General features: G+C 42.0%; 1 protein-coding gene across 1 annotated transcript in view; it reads right to left on the reverse strand.

Moving 5' to 3' along the window:
- LOC107122524 (dynein heavy chain 11, axonemal-like) overlaps positions 1-16,998 on the reverse strand; it is a gene marked incomplete at its 3' end in the record, with an annotated part of 172,393 nt that overhangs the window by 150,830 nt on the left and 4,565 nt on the right. Inside the window, exons 3-5 of the mRNA XM_015425640.1 lie at positions 11,372-11,568; positions 7,513-7,702; positions 6,118-6,217 (exon numbers count right to left, since the gene is read on the reverse strand). Of these exons, the coding sequence (XP_015281126.1) occupies positions 6,118-6,217; positions 7,513-7,702; positions 11,372-11,568 (487 nt within the window). The remainder of the gene's footprint in view (positions 1-6,117; positions 6,218-7,512; positions 7,703-11,371; positions 11,569-16,998) is intronic.

The following is a 16,998-nucleotide window of genomic DNA, read 5'->3' on the forward strand; positions in this document are numbered from 1 at the left end:
CCTCCCACTGCCCCCCCAAGCACCAAGAATACAGAGCATCCCTTGCCGCAGACATAAGAACATAAGAGAAGCCAATGCTCAGGCGGGCCAATAGCCCCTCCAGTCCAACACTCTGTTACACAGGGGCCAAAAATACCAGGGGCCATCAGGAGGTCTGGCAGTGGGGCCAGAACACCAGAAGCCCTCCAACTGTCCCCCCCAAGCACCAAGAATACAGAGCATCCCTTGCCCCAGACATAAGAACATAAGAGAAGCCAATGCTGGATCAGGCCAATGGCCCCTCCAGTCCAACACTCTGTTACACAGGGGCCAAAAATACCAGGGGCCATCAGGAGGTCTGGCAGTGGGGCCAGAACACCAGAAGCCCTCCCACTGTCTGTCAGACCCGGGGGAAGGGAGTTTTCCAATGCACTTTTTCCAATGCTATAATATCCTTTTTGAGTGTGGTGACCAGAACTGTACACAGTACTCCAAATGAGGTCGCACCATTGATTTATACAGGCCCAGGATGAATTGCACCCTTCCAGATATGCTGCTGCCACATATCCAACCATACAGTCAGTACACCTGGCACAAGTGCCCACAGCAAGGCCTGCACTGGGCAAATGGCTACTTCTGTACATGAGTGCAGGTTGAAGACCTCTCCTCTCCCCTTCTGATCTGTTTTAGATGACCACAGCCTGACTGCCATCCCTGTCCCAGTGAAAGGAATGTCCTACACCTGCAACGCCCTTCCTGACTGGTCCCTCCTTAGACCCCACTAGCAATTCTACAAGGCTGCCTGATACAGCTTTACCTCAAATCTTGATGTGCAGTACAACTAAAATGTGAATGACAAGCTTGTGAGTGTCTCTGGGGAGACCGGGGCCCTGACATCCTGCTTCTTTGGCTGTCCCCAAGCCCACACATCTGCCGGGGAGCTTGGGGATGGGCCGTCCGGGCGTACCTGGAGGCTCTCTCCTTTCCCCGCTCAGCCCTCGCCTGGGCCACGGTTGCGGATTCCAAGCCCGCGGTGTCCCTTTTCCAGGCGGGGAAACCATTGGTCAGCTAGTCGGCTAGGCAGCAGCTCCTCGGGTGAAAACGAAAGTAAAGAGGCTGGGGAGGAAGGCAGATCTTGACTACCCTGCGAGGCTAGGCTTAGCGAGCGAAGAAAAGGGGCTGCTTTGAGGGCTGGCTGGAAATCCCCCTCTAAAGGGGGAGCCGATGGAATGAGCCATCCCGGGGTGGGGAGGAAAGCTGAAGCGCCATCGGCATGTATAGCAGTCTTCCTGTAATCGAGCACTACATTGAGGAACAGAAGAGAACTCATAGCTCATGTGCGAATGTGACTGTGACATTAAATGGAAGGAGGAGAGCACACACAATCTGTATACTGTAATGTGTAATATTTACAGGGCTGTAGCCAGGATTTTTTACTTGGGGGGGACATTTAAATAAGTCGGGGGGCACCCCTGCATACCACCACCACCCCCGGGCTGCGTCAGGAGCGACTAGAGAGTATTTTTTTTAAAAAAGCAGCGGCAAAGGAGAGAGGCAGGAGCACCGGCAGGCAGGGTGGCTCGGTGAGACTGTGGCCTGCGTGAAAAATAAAATAAACCGGATGGATGGGAAATCGGGAGGCCTGGATCGTAAGTGGGAGGGGGTCCTGGCCCTGAGATGCCCCACTTCTCTGTGTCTCTGTGTAAAGAGAATCATTGTTGACCTTTTCTATTTTCCACGCACAAATCTACACACAACAGAATGGATTTTCACATAAGCCATTCCAAATGTTTCAGATTTCCACTTAAGATATTGGGTGGATCCACATACTCCAAGGAGCCGTCCTACAAATTCAGTGTCTCTTTTCTCCAAAAGAAGAAAGTTGCAAGAAGTCTCCTTAGACTGCAGAAAGACTTCAAACTTGTGGCAAAATAAAAAGTGTGATATAAAAATAGAAATAAATAATAGAATGGTAGGAGACCCGGGGATGGGCCATCTGGGCCCAGCAAGACTGCTAAGCAGCCTTGCTGGCCCGAGACTGGGGGGGGGAGTTTTCCCCGTGGAGCGCCTTCGTGCTCCGCCGGGGAGCTTGGGGATGGGCCGTCCGGGCCGAGTAAGCCGTGCTGGCCTGAGACCGGAGGGAAGGGGAGAGTTTTCCCCGTGGAGCACCTTCGCGCTCCGCCGGGGAGCTTGGGGATAGGGATGGGCCATCCGGGCCGAGCAAGCCGTGCTGGCCCGAGACCGGGGGGAAGGGGAGAGTTGCCGTCCGGGACCGAGATGGGGATGAGAGTTTTCCCCGGGGAGCGCCTTCGGCGGAATGGGCCGTCCGGGCTGCTGGCTGCTGGGAGCAGGGGGCGGGGCTTATGTCCCCGCCCCCGGGTTTCTGACTGGCGGAGCTCCGTACTGGCGAGCTCCGGCAGGAAACGGCCCCTGGATAAGATATTGAATGTCCTAAAAAACAGCAATTAAAAAGACAGTATTAAAACCATGGCCTCCATAAGGCAAAACAAGATGGGGTAGCTAAAGCCAGCGGCAGGGGGATTTAAAAGATTAGAGAGGATGAAACTAGTGTGTTCAGTTTGGTGCCAGGTAGGCTAGCACAAAGAGTTTTCGAAGCATACATGCCATTTCTGGAAAGATTCTTGCTAAATCATTTTAAACCAGACACTGGGAAACTTGTATCACTTCATCAAGCCCATCCATCACATGAAAAATTTATTGAACAGTGAAGTAGTTACTAAATGTGGTATCAAAGGGTCTTGCTATCAGACTTTAAAAAGTTGGTATCACTGAAACAAGTCCATCAATTTTGTTGAATAAATTAAACTAAAAAGTTTTAATTGGATTTTGAATAAATGTGCAATTAATTCAGTTAGTCAGCCATGTTGGTCTGAAGCAGTACAACAAATTTAGAGTCCAATGGCACCTTTAAAACCAACAAAGGTTTATTCAAGGTATGAGAATGTCAGTCAAGGTTCAAACATAGCCAGAGAAAGAACAGCAAATTAACATGCAACATGATGATGATCAAGATATGCAAAGTGACACTAAATAACAAGTTAAGGTTATAAGGTCAACAGTTGTAAAGAAATAAATATGTCAAACCAGCAGAGAAATGTCTAAAGGTGTCTTTTCTAATTGTGGGAAGTGTCTGGGAATCTTCATTCTCTCCTGTCAGGCATGTAGGGCACTTAACACTACACCCCCTCCAAAAAATGCTGTTCTGAATAATACTTTACATAGGATAGGGGACACTGGGGGTTAATTTATGGAACCAAGGTGGAGGGGCTGTTGCTCAGTGGCAGAGCTTCTGCTTGACATGCAGAAGGTCCCAGGTTCAATCCCCAGCATCTCCAGTTAAAGGACCAGGCAGTAGGTGATGTGAAAGACCTCTGTCTGAGACCCTGCAGAGCCATTGCCAGTCTGAGTAGACAATGGCTATTTTTGGGCAGGAACGCACAGGAACGGAGTTCCTGCTGGCTCCCAAGTTGGCTTCGTGTGGCCTGAAAAGGTTTGGGAACCACTGATCTAGGCCCACAATAAAATATTCAGTAAAGACACAGCAAAACACATGCCCATATTTTTCCTACAATGCTGGAGGCTCAGAACTTTCTTTTAACAATGCCAAAGTCAAAATTCTCATGAAGCTAAATTCTTCTGCACTATTGCACTCTTTTGTCAGTGGTGAAAATGTGGAATACAAAAGCTCTGATTTAAACTGAGAAAAAAGTACTCTGTACTCATATTCCATCAATGCAAATTTAGTTTAATCCAGGGCTTTTTGTGTTTAAAAAACGTGTGCCAGTACTCATATATTGCCACCAGTTCCCCCTTCAGAACTTGGAGAACTCTTCCCCCAAAGGTACTAGTACTTGGTACCAGAGTACAACTACACCCCCCCACACACACACTTTAATCCATAAAATAAACAGACAGGATTACATACTTTATATTGGCCTCTATGCTATCACTGTGTTCATATTCTGTAGCAATACAAGTTTAAAAACCCTGTGCTGTTTAACCCACACACATCAAACACTATTATGCTTTCTAAACTAGAATACTATCTACTCTTCTGCACCACCTAGAACAATCTGTAGATAGCAGCCTAACAATAATTGGAATTTCATCTTTCCCTGTGTCAGAGATAAAATTATTCAGTGTCCTACACTAACATATAAATGAAAATTACCATTTTACAAGAAACAGGACAAATTTTGATTCCAGTGGCACCTTTAAGACCAACAAACTTTTATTTTAGTTTGCACACACACATGAAATTTATACCCAGAATAAAACTTTGTTGGTCTTAAAGGTGCCACTGGACTCATACTTTGTTCTGCTGCAACACAACTACCCACCTAAATTTTAAAAGAAAGTCAGTTTTGCAAAGCTAAGCAGAGTCTACATTTAGCAGTACTAAATCTGATAATTTGTCCATAAAACTTTGTTTTACCACAGTCCTGCTCTTACTTGTCTAAGATCACAAGCTTCAAAAGTTGTATTCTAAATCAACCATCCAAAGATTAAATTAAATTAAATTTACACAGAAGACTGAGAAAAAAATTTTCACTCAAAATTGGCAGGAGAGGCTTAGCTACTCCAGCAACTGAAGACTGTTAAGACCGATTTACACAATCCCCAACACGTGGAAGCATCCAGGTAAGGAGAGCCTTGTTCAATCTGACAGCATATCAAAGTGGTAATATGAATGCCTTGTAATATGAGTCCACCCAAACTCCTAGCAAAAACAAAAAATTACCCCAAATGAGATGCTAAATGCAAAAAGGCTTACTCTACTTCATATAGTACCATTTGTGACATTGTTTTTTAAATGGCAAACGCATTCTCCCTTCCCCTTGCACATAACCTCACTTATGAACTAGCCAGTCCACACCAACACCTGACTGTGCAGGTAGCCAATTCATGCAGCCTTTCCTCAATTTTTTGAAAGAAAGCTCAGCCAGGCCCTTCTGTAATTTGTCATAATTGCAGAGCAGTTGTTTCATATCTGAGGTAATCTATATGGTTGATGTGAGATCTAGAACCACACAATGGCAAGTGTTACTTCAAGTAAAGTATCAGCCTAGGCTAAATCATTCATTCTACTTGCTAGTCTCCTCTCAAATACTTCATCATTACTGGTCAATAAGATGAAAGAGGAAGTAATCAAACAACCACTTTGCTAGACTGCCAGCTTGAATAAGGACTAATAACCAGACAACAGAATTTGGGTGAGTAGCCATTTAAGGAAAAAACTGTTATGCCCTTTTACAGTTCTACCTAAATTGGTGTGTCATTCCACATGCTCTATTTTGAATCAGGTTGTGGTGTAGGCTCTTAACACAGGTAACAGCTGTCCTTTAAGATACTCTCATCTAAGAAGGAAATGAATGATCTACACATGCCAATCTAACGGTAAAATTATATACTTTATTAAAAATGAAGAACTGCCCAATATCTCTTTTGAAGGCCAGATGCCTTAAAAGTAAATGAAGAAATTCTAATGACTCTAAGTAAATTAATAACTTCAACAACATCAAAATGAATTATTTCTCCTAGTGTCTGTTCATGTGAGACTATCCTACAACTATAAAAATATAAAATACATTTTCTTTTCTTGCAAATTTTGAAATGGATATAACGTTCACCTGCCTAACACAACCATGAAAAGTTTAATTATTTGCAAAACTCTGTGACTAAGAAATAAAGTGTCCTATAAAAAAAATAACAAGCATTACAACTATATTTTATTGACATATCCTTTGGTCAATAAGTAAACACAAAGTATTGAAAAAACAGCAAATGGGTAATTACACTAACCATTATTCTGTTAGAAGTTAAACTATCTACTGATTCATTGAACTTAATAACCTCAAAGTAATATTCATAAAACATACAAGTATTTTCCCTCTTTAATAGAAGGAAAATATCCAGGCAAACTTTGTACAAGTAAATAATGAGGACAACTAAGAAACTAGAACTGCTTGATTTAATGTGAATACATTCCAAAGCACTGACCAATTAATTATTAATGCTACTTACAGTCAAACATCAAACACTATTATAGCTCATTCTATAACATATATACATAAATGCAGACAGAACATATATGCATGTTATTCAGAGAACACTTACCATTTTCTACTTCCTTGTAAATGTCCTGAAAAGTAGGATAATAGCTGCTGTTCTTGGCTTTTAAAATCCTAATCATTTTCTGAACAACAGGACTCTGAAGCTAGAATTAGAAAAGTACAAGAGATTTCCACTAACAAAATATTTTCATGCATTTGTAAGAACTCATGTTTTTAAGAATTCACTCTAGTACGCAAAAGGATAAGCAACAGTTTGGAACAATGAAAATTTCACAAACAGCTGAGCATGAGCTTGAAAATTAAAATGTAAGTCCCCAATCCAAATGAATCATGTTCATCCTAGTATTCGTTTATGGAACACTTTAAGGGTTAAAGGTGGTCAGGGGTGGGGAGATTATTAGTAGCATAGGGACATAAAGATTTCCTGGACTAGCTGCACAGGTTTTATTCACCAACCCATTTATTCACCAACTAAAGTAAATCTTGGTTTGCCACACTATACAGTTAAGCCTGGAGAATCCTCAAGCTTGTGGATTCCCTTTTCATCTACTGAAATCTTATTTGATTGTTGTGCTTCACAGCAAGCTCTAATTTGATGTTAGAGTCAAACTAGAAAGCTATGATTTGTGGTTTACCTCCAAAGAAGTTTGGCAAAGTATGGTTTGCTGCAAAAAGATTAAGATGGGCAGAAGGATGGGAACAGAAAGAGAGGTCACACTAGCTGAATATTCCCCAGGCTGGTTCCCTCAGCAGCAAACCATTGTTTTTCAACCAAGCCTGTTTCCTGCTAATTTCCTGTGTGAAGAGGAAGGTGCAAATCAGCTCTACTGGAAACCAGTAGACCTCTTCTCTTCATCACTATCTCAGTTCGACATCCAGCATTCCATTCCAGCAAGCACAGTTAGTTCAAGGGAGGATGTATCAAGATTCCACTCCTTTTCGTGCATGTAACACATATACCAGAGGTCTTGGCAGCATGAGCGCTTCAGCATGAGTTGCAGGAAAGTGTCCATCAAAATGAGTGCTTTGGCTACAGTGTAGTGCAGTTGGAAGACAAACACGGTCACATGGCCCAGACAGCATGGTGGGGAAATTAAGAGTGGCATCTTGCTGAAGACAGCATGGAGGCCTTCTGCACCTAATGGAACTGCTTTATACCCAAAGCAAACAGGGCTGCGCTCCTACACAAGGATATATGGAAGCTTAATACAGCTGAAAATAACTAGAGACTTTTAAAGCTCCACCACTTTAACCAAAAATTGCACAATGTTGTGAAAATATGTAAACAAGTAAATTGTGAGAAAGGATCCAAATACTGTAAAATGTTTCTGACTACTACAGCTCTACTTTATCACATCACCTTCCCTCAAAAACTTTAGGTGACTTGGCAATATGCATTAAGTTTCCACATTTTCATGCGCCATGAGAAATTACATACTTGCTTATATATATAATACAGGTTATCTTTTCTTTCCTTCCAAAACTTAAGCTCAATCATTGGATCTGGATGAAAGCCATAAAGAAGAGTTTGAGCTGAATTCCGTTCCACGATATCTCGAATTTGATGAGACCACTTGATAATCATGGATTCTATTGCATGTAGCACTGACCTTGTATAAGAATCTTGCCTGAAAGATATAAAGAAAAACAGCAGAGTTCCTATTCCCTAAAATATAGTATAAAAGGATACCAAAAGTCAAAACACATGAGATGCTGGGAGACCTGCAACTGGATCTTCCCAATATTTTCATACGTTCAGTTATGGCCATGTGCGGAGGCTTTAACCTTTCCACCCATAGACAAACAGAAAATGGGTTCCCCATGCTGTTACAGGCAAAATATAGCTACGCATCTTTTTTCCTATAAGTAGTTGATAACAGTGCAGGGTTTCTAGTTTCAATTAGCAAAAACATGTGGAAACAGAAGAATTAAACTCACTCTACCCTCCTCACATAGCTTTGATCTGACTTGAGGCCCTTTGTCAATGTAATATGTCCTTTAAAAACTTATAGAGATTTTTGCTCTCCTGGCACAGCTAGCTTGACCCTGAATTTGGCTGCTCTGAATTGCTGTCCTACTCTTATTCTTTTTGTATGGTTATAATGGCCGAGTTCAGACTGGGAGTTTGGCCCGGCAGCCAAACATTTCAGGAGCGTTTCAGGAGCGGACTAAAGGGGTGGGTTCACACAGGCACATCTTTCAGGCGTCTCCCAGTCATACTCAAGCTGTCTTGTGCTGCTTCCCAACCGAGTTTAAAAAGTACCAGATGAAAGTGGTAGCAAACCGTGTGTAGAGCGGGTTGATTCCAGTTCCGAGTGGGAACGCAAGTGCTGCTAAGGCGGGAACAACCCACAGTCAGACACCCATGCGCTAGGCGCATGCAGCGGAGCGCAAAAACAGCCGCTAACAGCCCGCCAGGGGCGGGCCAACAGTACGAATGCTCCCTTGCGCTTTCTCCATGGTATCCTCCCGCTTCATTCACTGCAGTGTGAACGGGAATACCGCAACCAAGCTGTTCGGGGTCTGTTCCGGGTCTTCTTTGCCACGACTCCCTAGCGCTTCAAATTGCCAGTCTGAACTCGACCAATGTATGGTACTGCTGAGTGTTAACACACCCTGTCAGCTTTATGTTTTGCATCACATAATTCCCTTTTTTACTTCAAAAGTACAACTGAATAAAGACTCTTTCTCTTTTACACTAGAAAATGCCACACAGACATATGTCTTTAGTTGATGTTAGATAGTATTACAAACTAATTATAATGTCTATGATCCCAGGGTATGGTCTGAAGAAACACAATACTGAGGTCTTAGTGCTTAGACAGAAGACTGCCTGGGATATCTCTGTATGCTGCCTTTTAAGATGGAATAAAAGTAGAATATAAATGAAATAAATAAGGAAGGACATTTTCATACATAAAGTGGTTCTTTAATTTGGTCCTGTTGAACTTAATGAAGATGTCTATGCTACCCGGCAAAGTCTGCTATGGTTTCCCTGGAAAAGACCTGAGGTTTGGCTTAAAAATGCATTTCTCTGTTCAAATGTGTCATATACATATAAGTTATTATTACAGGTGTGTTATATGTAGTGTATAAATCTCTCTGTTCAGACTCATTTTTCCTCTCCAGCTTTGTACTTGCTAATTGTCTTCCCAGCTTCATCTAATTTACAGTGACTTCCTTAGCCCCTATGGAGAAACAGCTAAAATACTGTGTGGAAAGTTATCAATTGTACATAAACAGTTTAACTAATAGTTCCATATGTTTAAAAAGTAACTTTTAATACTAAGTTATAAAGCAAATGTGAGATTATTTTACATCTGGGAGAGAAATAATACTACGGAACATGTAGGCACCTGAAAGCCTGCCATGCAGTGGAGCTGATGCCTAGTTATAGTTACCAAGGGAGTCATTTTCTGACATTTTCAGCAGGGTTTTCCTCATATTTATTTATTTATTAAACATAAATTTTATTCTTAAATCTACATATACAAATATAGCCCATAAAAGAAATGCCAAATACTCAATGTGACAAGATTTCCATCCCTCCCAAGGCCATCACAACTTGTTCTTTGCAGGAAGGGAAATATCTCAGGCAAGTTAGTTTAATAACATTGATTTTCCTCATATTTAAATACACAGAAGGATTCGAAATGTTCCCATCCGATTGGTCAAGTTAATGGTCAATCAGTTAGTGTACAGTTTAGCCACTTTATTCTAGTTTAGAACCAATGACATGAAGCCTGAGACATGGGATGTTTTAACTGATTGAAGGGCCTAGTTGGAGAGAATAAGCCAATATCAGGGTTGGGATGGATACATGGAGTCCAAGAAAGAGACAAACAACCCCTGCTGCAGCTGTTTCCACTGGTGAAAACAACGCAGGAGAGAAGCCTGAAACCCCACCTCGCTTCACAGCCTTTGGAGCCATGCAGGGCAACACAGTGCCCTTAATGTGAGTTTCACTGATCCCACGGGTGATGAGCCTAGTAGGGCACCCATGTCTGGACTCTTGCCATATGTATTGTGTATTTTGATCCTCAGCCTAGCCAAAAGAAGTCGGAGTATGGAGAGTTGGGGTCAGTTGGTGAGGCGCTCATGGAACGTGAAGAGGGAGATTCCTGGTTGCTAGATGTAGCTGCTTAAAGAGCTAAAAAAGAGAACAGCAAAGAAACAGCTGACCAATAGGGAAAAAAATATTTAGAAAGGGAACTGGGAGGCAGATAGAAACTCAGGAGAATAGGAGCCTAAGGAAGAAATGTCTTTCAGGCACAGCACTTTGGTGTCCTTATTCCAGCATCTTCAGTAAGCAGTTCTGACACCTTATATATGTGCCAGGATCTTCAAGATAAACAAATCAAGCCAAGAAAGAACCAACATGAAAGAAGACTTCAGAGCAATGCAAGCAAAGTTCTGTGAGTGTTACCTCAGAGATATAAAGGAAATTGGGTATCTGAACTTATTAGGGAAGAGAACTAGCATAAAGACTGCCACCTCTCTTAGGGTACAACTGGACATTATGGTGTCCCCAGGTCCAATGCCACTACCATTTTATTGCCCCCCACGGCTGTTTCAGCACTTGAAAAAGAGGGGGAGAACAAGAGCACCTGATCTCATTCATCATATTGCAAGCCCATTCATGGCATTTTAAATGGCCTGCACTCAACTGTAAAATGGTGGCAGCACCTAATTGTCCCCTTGGTTACAGTCATGCTAAAGAAAATAAGCAGAAGGTGTACCTGCATAATAGATGATCAGTTAAATGAATAGGGAAAATAGGGATAATTTACCTAAGGGTACATAATGGCAGCAGAAAACAAGGTTAATAGATAAGAATACATAAATTGCCAATCTCCTTAATGATAGTGAGGCTGAGAGGGGTGGGATACATAAAACTAATAAACTCCACTCCCCCCATCATAATAATCCACCTTACTCCCACAACCATTTAAAAACTATGACAAGTCATACTTTTTGCTTTCCCCATTTCTAACTTGCACCCTCATGCTAAATACCCACTGGGGAGGGCGGGATATAAATGTGAAAAATAAAATAAAAATAAATACCTCCTGCGTAACATATTCAATGAGGCCTACCCCCAGACCCATGTGTTTCAACCTGTTAAATCATCTTATGAGCCTTTGCAGGCAGAATCCATCTGACCTGCTGTAGTGACTATCCAGTTCTAATCTTATACCTTACACTCTAAAAATACCCATACTAAGCCTTTAACAAATTCTGACTGAACAAATATGAAGAACGTCTATTATTATGATATATGTATACACACTCCTTACTTATTTTCATCATGCATCTCATTCAAGTCTGTCTCTGCTGCAACCGTTGGAATAGGAAGAAGAGTTCTCCCTGACAAAATTCCATTCATAACAAATATTTTATTTTTCATGATTTCTACATGTCGTTCCATGTCCCGTGAAACAAAATGTGGCCAGGATTCATGATTTTTCTTGTTCGAAAGAATGGGTAACATAACCTGAAATCAGAAGTGAACAGGGTGGGGGAACAAAGAGTAATGAGAAAATACTCAAAACCACCAACTATCAGTTTATTGGTTACATGCTGCAAGAGTGTAGTTAGCTCTATGAGAAGAAGACTTTGCACACACTCCTTCCTGTTGCTCCCCCCTTTACAAGTTGCAAACTAATGTTACTTCTTGGCCTTGGGCAAATCACAGTTTGCTGTTACATATGAACTAGCAAACTACAGTTTGCAAACTAGCTTGTTCCTGATATTCAGTTCAGGTTAATGAATAGTTCCAATGCAACAGCAAACTATGATCTGCCAAAAACTGGAATATATCTAATTACCTTGTTGGGTTTGAGGACTACAGGAAGTACAGAAGCCCAAGGTTTCTCCCAGGGTTGTTTATGTAGTACAAAACAATAATTTCACATTACATCTGCTCCAAGCCATTGTATTTTTTGCCCTACCTTTTATGGGCAATAACGTTTTTCCTTATTTCCTACTCTTCAATGAAGAAAGCTCTAAATTGGATAAACCACATACGGTTGTATCCTGCTATTCTGCTCTTTCAATGTGGAGCCTCTTCTCCCAGAGGAATGCTCTGCATGTAGCTGAGTAAAGTGGTAGGATACAACCCATAAACACATGTCCAAATACAGAGACTATTTTATTCTGTCCTATTAATTGGAGAAATCTTCACAAGTACAATAATTATTCCCATGGCAGCCAGACAGCACTTTCCAAGCCAGAGAATGAGGCAGCCCCTATGTGAGTGGAGTACTATACGCACTCGGAAGCCCTGCAGAACCTTGAATTGTGCCCAAGCAGACTAAAAGAACATTAATTCCTCTGTAGAGCATAGGGATGGGCACAAGCCAGGAAAATGGCAGTTCGTCCCAGTTCGTGGTTCATGGGGTCACACAAATTGGTTCATGGGGTCACACGAAAAACAAACCTTCACAAACCTCCCCGTTCACTGAACTGATTCATTTCATGATGCAGTAGAGGCCAGCAGAATGGAGGGGAGGAAGATCTCTCTTCCTGGGAGATCTTCCCTCCCTCCTTTCTGCTGATGGGGAAGATCTTGCAAAAGGCACACCGAACACAAGTGAAATCCAAGCGGTGAGTTCACCAAGAAATCCATCCTCCTGTTGTTTTGCCGATTAATTGATTGGTGCCAGCATGTCTTCTGCAAGAACCCCGACACGAACCTCCGGAAAAAATATGGAGGGTCATGGGAGGTTCATTGCGGGCACAATTGCACAACCCTCAGCTTATGAACCAGGAGATGTTCATCATGAAATTAGGTTTATGATGAGGTTCATGCCCGTCCCTAATAGAGATTACAAAAACATTATAAATATATGATGTTCAACTTCAATTCAGTTTCATTCATAAATACCAATTCATCCAAAATATATTTAAGTTAATACGAAGGACAAAATCAGAATAATAAAATATACTTTTGTATGCCACCTTTGACATGCCACCTGTGGCTCTTCAGAGCACTGTTCCTCAGTGTGGCATCTACTCCATGATCCAGGAACCTAGGCCAAGCCATTGCCTGGTAGGGCTTCTGGTTGGCAGGTCATTTGCTTCTTGAAACAAGCACTGATGAAGAGAATGAAGGCTGCTAGCTTCCCTGAGTTATGAGTCTTGTGTCAGGGATGGAAGAGAAGGTCCAGTCCTCTTCAACATCCCCCACCCTTTCCCACAGCCTCTAGTTACATCTATATATTTGATAGTTATACTGTCTGATGTGTGTATGATGGGGTGGTATGCAGGGCATGCAGTACTCATGTGGCTCTTTTCATTTATAGGAATTGCAAATGTGGTTCGTGAGCCAGAGAGGGAGTACTACTACATTAGGGAAAACTTTAAAGAGTTTTGGAAAATGAAGGAACAAATGAAATACCATGCGCATTATACTTCATATAGTCATTATTAAAGTTGCTGTCTCATCTGTGAATGTATTGAGTAGAAAATTGAAGAATTGCCTGCATATTAAGTGGACTCCCTCCTTCAAGCCCTGAAGGAACATTTTTAAAACACACACATTGGGGGAGGGGAACCTTTCAGTACGTGTAAGGACCAAAGGCTTTGTGTGCGTGCACATGTGTATGCACTGCTTTCATCATACCAGCAAAAGTTGATAACAGAAAAGGACCTGTAGTGATAGGCTGGCAGTTGGGCTGAAGGAGGCAAACAGTCTGCTGCTTGCTTCCCTTCAACCCAGGACCCAAATGCAGGAAAGGAACTGGACAGAGGATGCCCTTGGGCATTCACTTTCTGAGCCCAGCCTCCTTCCGCCAGGCTCTTTTAAGAAACAGAGCAGGCTGTGTGTCTTCACATTTTAAAGAAGAGGAGGAAACAATAACAATGTTTATAGGTCTCCTCTTGTACTATTATATTCAATAAAGAGTGTGCACAGACAATGAAATAATTCTACTTTTTAACATTTCCAGATTCAAGTATGATGGCTGCTAAATTTTACTTAAAGAAATGTCTCCACTCAAATTCTTCTACGGTTTGCAGACCCCTTATCTTATTTGAGCTGTATGCCCTGTGTTTGCTATCCTCTTGTACATAAGTTGCTAAAAAAAAAAATGTGACTTACTCCACTGTGGATATAGCTTCACATATTCAGTGGCTGCATTTAGACCTCAAAAGCAGACTTTAGCTCAAAATAACTAGTCTGGAGTTAACCACACGAGGCAAAACAACAAGTGGTTTGCTCTCTGGCTTACAAACCAGGATCCTAAACCAATCCTGATTTAGAAGCTTGGGTTTTAGCTAACTAGCAAACCAATTTAAATAACTTAACCTACCTCACAGGGTTGTTATGAAAACTGTATAGGAAACTGAGAATAATATATGTTGCCCAGAGCTCCTTGGATAAAAATGAACTACAGTAGACAGCTGTTTTGCCCACTTTGGTCTCAGAGACTGCAGTTAGTTTCAAACCAGGAAATCTTCAATTTCCCAGTGGTACTTAAGGGGTGAGGGAGTATATTCAGCCAAGGACTTCCAGCATGTTCGCGTTACAAACAAGATGTTCTTTATGATGTCTGAATAGAGACAGTACAGCTGCTGAGCTGTATTCAAGTTAATGATCACCAACCCTATCTCACTGGATTTATAATTGAGGCAAGCAAGAAATTCAGGGTAATCTGAGGAAATGTAGCATTTAGCAGATTTTAATCTGAACAGAAATCTTCAAAGAGTTGAGCAAACCCTGTGTGACATGGCTGGCATCTTGATCATTCATGGGTTCTTCCCCTAGTGTGGACACAAACTATTTTCAGTTTGCTCCACAGAATAAAATTTGTTCTAGGAAACTTCACTATGTTCTGTAACAGCAAAAAGGTAAACTCAGTTTCTTTTTGAGACATTTACAATTTCATAGTGCTTTGTTCGTGAAATGACTAGCAACTCTATTTCTTTTCTATCCACTCTGAAACCTTTTAAATGTTTAAGGGTTTATTACTTATTTTCCATTACTACATGAAGACCAGATTGTTCTCCAGTACTGATTAGTCAGAAGCATACTTAACAGTGCATAAACTTTAAATTAAATATTTGATCAGCCACTTCTGCTGTTGTGAAATTCTCAGTTGATCTTTAAGTAATAAATTAGTCAGGTGAACAGCTACAGTAGCACTATAAATATGATTTGTAACCATTACATTCCAGGATCTTGTTTGTCATTATACATCTACCATAGCAATACCAATAAATACAAACTTTTTTCAGAAAAAATGACAAACTGAACACATTCATTTTTACAGGGGAAACAGTGCTCTAGAATAAATGTGGGATTTGGAAATGAAGAAAGATGTGACATATATGAGCTTACAAGCAGTGTTCCCTCTAAACTGAGTTAGTGTGAGCTGGCTCACCATTTGTTAACCTCTGGCTCACAGATTTTTGTCTTAGCTCAGGAAGAATGGCTCCAGAGCAAACTGATTTATGCAGCAGCCAAATCGCTGGCTCACAACTTTAATGCCAGTAGCTCACAAAGTAGAATTTTTGCTCACAAGACTCCACAGCTTAGAGGGAACATTGCTTACAAGTAAAAATCTTTCAACAGCACAATCATAAAAAATGGACTAACATATCGTGGTTGTCTGCAACTTAGCCTTTCATCATTATAACAGAAATTATGTCTGCCCTTATGATATATCTGCAACACTGTCGCTTGCCAACTTTTGGTTTGTATTCTTTTATTTTCTTATTTATCTATTTTGTGTGGGGCTCTCTACTTCTATAGTACACAAAAAATCAACATTAACTGAGAGACAAAGTATCTTGGATTACTTATTCACAAATATTCTGAAGTCTATTTAATGAATTTTTAAGGGTGCTCAGTGATTATTTGATGCTGTTTTTGTCCCTCACTTGTTTTTAATGTCTTGTTTTGTTTTTATAGTGATGTTTTATGATTTTGTGCTATTAGTTTTACTTGTAAGCTGCTCCAAGCAGGACTCAAGAGAGGTGACCTATAAATTCTGTCAATAAATAAACAAATACATATTCTGTAAGAGGTACTCTGCTTGTAAACATATACCCTATCCATCCATTTCAGGTGGAAAGGTAGGAGAGTCAATATCCCTCCCAATATATATCCAGGCACTATGTGAATGTTAACGGTTCTCTATGAGACAATGACTTCCTTCCCTCACCAAAACTGGAAGTAGGAATTCTGATCAATTACTTCAACCAGACCTCGTTTTGGCTCGGAGCTCACTGGAGCGATGCTCCGGCAGAGGAGACCAGGGGGCGGCGACATGTAGCAAGCCTCGCCCCCTGCTCCCAGCAGCGCTCCCCTCAGTCAGCCAGAAGGAGAAAGAAGAAGTATGGTAAGTTGTGGATATCCCCCCTGCCTTTCCAGGCCCGGCAAAGCCCTTCCCGACCCCCCCCCCCATCTTGCCAGGCGAGCGCTATAGTGTGGAGCCCGGCAAAGCCCTTCCCACCACCACCCCGGTCTTGCCAGGCGTGTGCTAAAGCGTGGAGCCTGACAAACCCCCTTCCCAACCCCCATCTTGTCAGTCACGCACTAAAGCGCGGAGCCCGGCAAAGCCCTTCCCGACCCCCCGCCCCCCCTCTTGCCCGGCACGGACAGAGTCCAGTGGCACCTCTAAGACCAAGGCTTATTCAGGTAGAAGCTCTCTGTGAGAGCAGATCTGCATGCCCCCCCATAGGTAGGAATGCACAGAGTCCAGTGACACCTCTAAGACCAAGGCTTAGTCAGGTAGAAGCTCTCTGTGAGGGCAGATCTGCATGCCCCCCCCCGTAGGTAGGAATGCACAGAGTCCAGTGGCATCTTTAAGACCAAGGCTTATTCAAGTAGAAGATCTCTGTGAGGGCAGATCTGCATGCCCCCCCTGTATAGAAATTTTGTTTTCTGCTTTCTATAATCCATGCCTTCTCCTGTGATTAC

This window comes from Gekko japonicus, unplaced genomic scaffold (assembly GCF_001447785.1).
Source record: "Gekko japonicus isolate JY-2015 unplaced genomic scaffold, Gekko_japonicus_V1.1 scaffold1024, whole genome shotgun sequence".
Lineage (NCBI taxonomy): Eukaryota > Metazoa > Chordata > Lepidosauria > Squamata > Gekkonidae > Gekko > Gekko japonicus.